The sequence below is a fragment of the Macaca mulatta genome, chromosome 14 (genome assembly GCF_049350105.2).
Source record: "Macaca mulatta isolate MMU2019108-1 chromosome 14, T2T-MMU8v2.0, whole genome shotgun sequence".
Classification (NCBI taxonomy): Eukaryota; Metazoa; Chordata; class Mammalia; order Primates; family Cercopithecidae; genus Macaca; species Macaca mulatta.
The window spans coordinates 70518752-70522030 of NC_133419.1; the positions used below are offsets into that span (position 1 = coordinate 70518752).

The 3279-nt window shown below is 38.3% G+C and overlaps 1 protein-coding gene across 1 annotated transcript; it reads left to right on the plus strand.

Annotated features, from left to right (window-relative positions):
• Window positions 1-1831: 1831 nt before the first annotated feature.
• On the plus strand, window positions 1832-2749 carry LOC100426205 (olfactory receptor 51V1). The gene has a single exon (XM_015115101.3). It carries the CDS (start codon window positions 1916-1918, stop codon window positions 2747-2749), a length of 834 nt encoding a protein of 277 aa, XP_014970587.3. The 5' UTR covers window positions 1832-1915.
• Window positions 2750-3279: the final 530 nt, after the last annotated feature.

The window sequence follows — 3279 nt, forward strand, 5'->3', positions numbered from 1 at the left end:
TGCAATAATTTTATTATGCTTTAATAATAATAAAATTGATAATAGGCAATCATAATTGTTAATGTTTATTTAGTGTTTTTAAGAGTATAGAATAAAGGCAGTAGATTGAATTAGGGCTATCTATATTATTTCTTTCGAACAGGATTATATTTATTGTCTTTGATGGTGTGCGCATCTTTTGAGGGTGTACACAAAAATCAAGAAGAAAAACAATCCTTTCTTCTCCTTCTCCTTCCCCTTCTTCTCCTTCTTCTCCTTCCCCTTCTTCTCCTTCTTTTCCTTCCCCTTCTTCTCCTTCTTCCTCTTCCTCTTCTTCTTATTCTTCCTCCTCCTCCTCCTCCTTTTCTTATTCTTTTAGATAATGTCTCACTCTGTCATGCAGTCCCACGATTTTGGCTCACTGCAGCCTCAAACTTTAGGGTACGAGACATTCTCCCACCTCAGTCTCCTAAGTAGCTGGGACTACAGGCTTATGCCACCACACCTGGCTATTGTTTTTGTTTTTTGTAGAGATAAAGTCTCACTATGTTGCCCAGGCTGATGTCTAACTCTTGGGCTCAAGCGATCGGCAAACCAGAGCCTCCCAAAGTGCTAGGATTACAGGTATGAGTCATCATTTCCAGACCCCATTACTCTCTTTCATGATTGGGAAAATACCAGTTTTCTTAAGGGAAATAAGACATAACATTAGAGTTACAAATCTAGTAATGATTATCTGGATAAAGTGACTATTTATTCTGTTTATAGCATTCTATAGTCTATAATAATTAACCACAATCTGTTATCCACAACAGATAGGCCCATCACGTAAGTGTTAACATAGGTTTGAGGTTCGGGCAAGGAAAATGCCATTTCAAATGAATATTGGAAGAATATGCAGCTCAATATGCATGGACTAAATGTGAACTCAGGAAGTCCTAGTGAATACAATAACCTAAAACAGTAGAGTAGTAAAGAACACGGGCACAGAATCAGACTTGCTGAATTGAATTCAAATACTGACTATTTATTAGCTTCATAATGTTGGCAAACTACTTAAGCCTGATTTGAACTCACATTACTAACTGTAAAGCCTGGATGGGCTTAGCACATCAGATGAGTTATGTGTTTGTCACATACTACAAATGCGCTGTCTGTAAATAATTCCCAACTGCAGTCAGATGATGTTTACTTTCATCTTTTGCTTTAAGAAGTAACAGAATGTCTCTGGGGATATGGAATAATGTTATGCCTAATAGTCTCTTCTCTGATAATATAAGTCACAGCCCTAGAGTTCTCTCTTGATGCAAGAACTTAAAAAGATATAACCTATCTTTGTGAGACTAGAGAAGCAAATATGTCTTAGAGTTGAGATTTGCGCAACTGAGTTGAGATTTGAGCAACTGAGTTAAGATTTGAACAAGGATAAAAGAAACAGACTGAATTTCAGCGTACATGAAAAGGTGATAGGTAACTAGTTTTTCCAATGAAAATAGAAGTTTAATATGAATTTTAGAATCAAATTCTATCATAATCTTAAATTACTTGAGAAAAGGGAAAATTTGTTTAGATCACATTTAACTTTCTTTACTTTCCTTCTTTGCTAGACAGAAAGAGAGTAAGATTCTTAATATGGAGATGTCCTTGGGTAGAGGATGTGAACATCAGTAAATGTGGCTTTGTAAACTAATCTAGAGAACTTCATATTATATGATCCCTCATCTTTGCTCAAATCTGTCCTGTAAGAAGAAAAAGGAGTTGTATGAAAGTGATCTACCAAATGGAAATAATTTTCGAGCCATAGAAATAACACTTTGAATTTGAAATGCATGCTTTTTCTGCTCACAATACCAACTCCTCAACCTTTCTCCTAACAGGCTTCCCCGGCCTAGAAGGAGAATATCCCTGGCTCTCTGTTCCCTTCTCCTGTATTTACATGATGGTACTTTCAGGGAACTGCCTGGTGCTGCGTGTGATTCATACAGAGCCGAGCCTGCGTGAGCCCATGTTCTACTTCCTGGCCATGCTGGGTCTCACTGACCTGTGCATGGGGCTGTGTACAGTACACACAGTATTGGGAATTTTATGGGGTCTCAGCCAGGAGATTAGTCTGGATGCCTGTATTGCTCAAACCTTCTTCATTCATGGTCTATCAATTATGGAGTCTGGAGTCCTCCTCGCCATGGCCTTTGATCGTTTTACAGCTATCTGTAACCCTCTAAGGTATACATCTATACTCACCAATGTCAGTATCATCAAAATTGGGCTGGGAATTTTATTTAGGAGTTTTGCGTTCATCATGGCACCCATAATCCGCCTAAAGCTTTTTCATTACTGCCATTCCCATGTCCTCTCTCACTCTTTCTGCCTTCACCAAGATCTGCTGAGACCAGCCTGCTCTGACATCCGCTTCAACAGCTTCTATGCCTTGGCTCTGGTGATTTTTACACTTTTGTTTGATTCTGTGTTAATTATCATATCGTACATGCTGATCCTGCAATCTGTCTTGGCTATTGCATCCCGAGAAGAGCGACTGAAGCCCTTGCAGACCTGTGTTTTTCATGTCTGTGCTGTCCTGGTCTTCTACATCCCAATCATTGGCCTCACCATGGTGCATCACTTTGGGAAGCACCTCTCTCCTGTGGTCCAGGTCCTCATGGGCAACATCTACATCATCTTCCCACCTCTCATGAACCCCATCATCTATAGTGTGAAGACACAACAGATCCGTGTCAGAATTCAGAGGTGGTTCTTCTTGAAGAGAAAGTAAAACACTTTAAATCAAACAGGGGTAAGTGTCTTCGATATGGAACAGTATGGCAGGTTAGGGAAAGAAATACGTTTATATAAGGAAGGTAAAAATAAGACAACAAAGAAATAAGACTTTATACAATATGGCATTGACTGTAAGAATTATATGGATCAAGCCTGGTTTTATTTCCCATGTTTTTGCCTTCACATATAGTGTTAAAATTTCTAATAGTAGAGTTATGCATCACATGTGCCTACAATTTCTGTGCAGGAAAAGATAATATTTCAATTGTCCATATGCATTTATCTTGTAAGAAATATCTACAAAGAAATCATCTAAACACAGAGTTTATATCCATCAAAGGAAGCACAATTTAATCACTTGATATTGTCTTGATCAACATAGATTAATTGATCTACAATTGGTCTCTAACCTCAAATGGATATCATCAGACTCTATGTTCATAGTTCACTCATGAACCATTCCAAAACATTATCACTCTTCTCACTAACCCGTGAATAGATGACTCTGTTACTTGCTTTGCAGAG

What these genes read in the sequence shown, in the direction of transcription:
- LOC100426205 (XM_015115101.3), top strand. Translation starts at nt 1,916, where the DNA reads ATGATGGTACTTTCAGGGAACTGCCTGGTGCTGCGTGTGATTCATACA.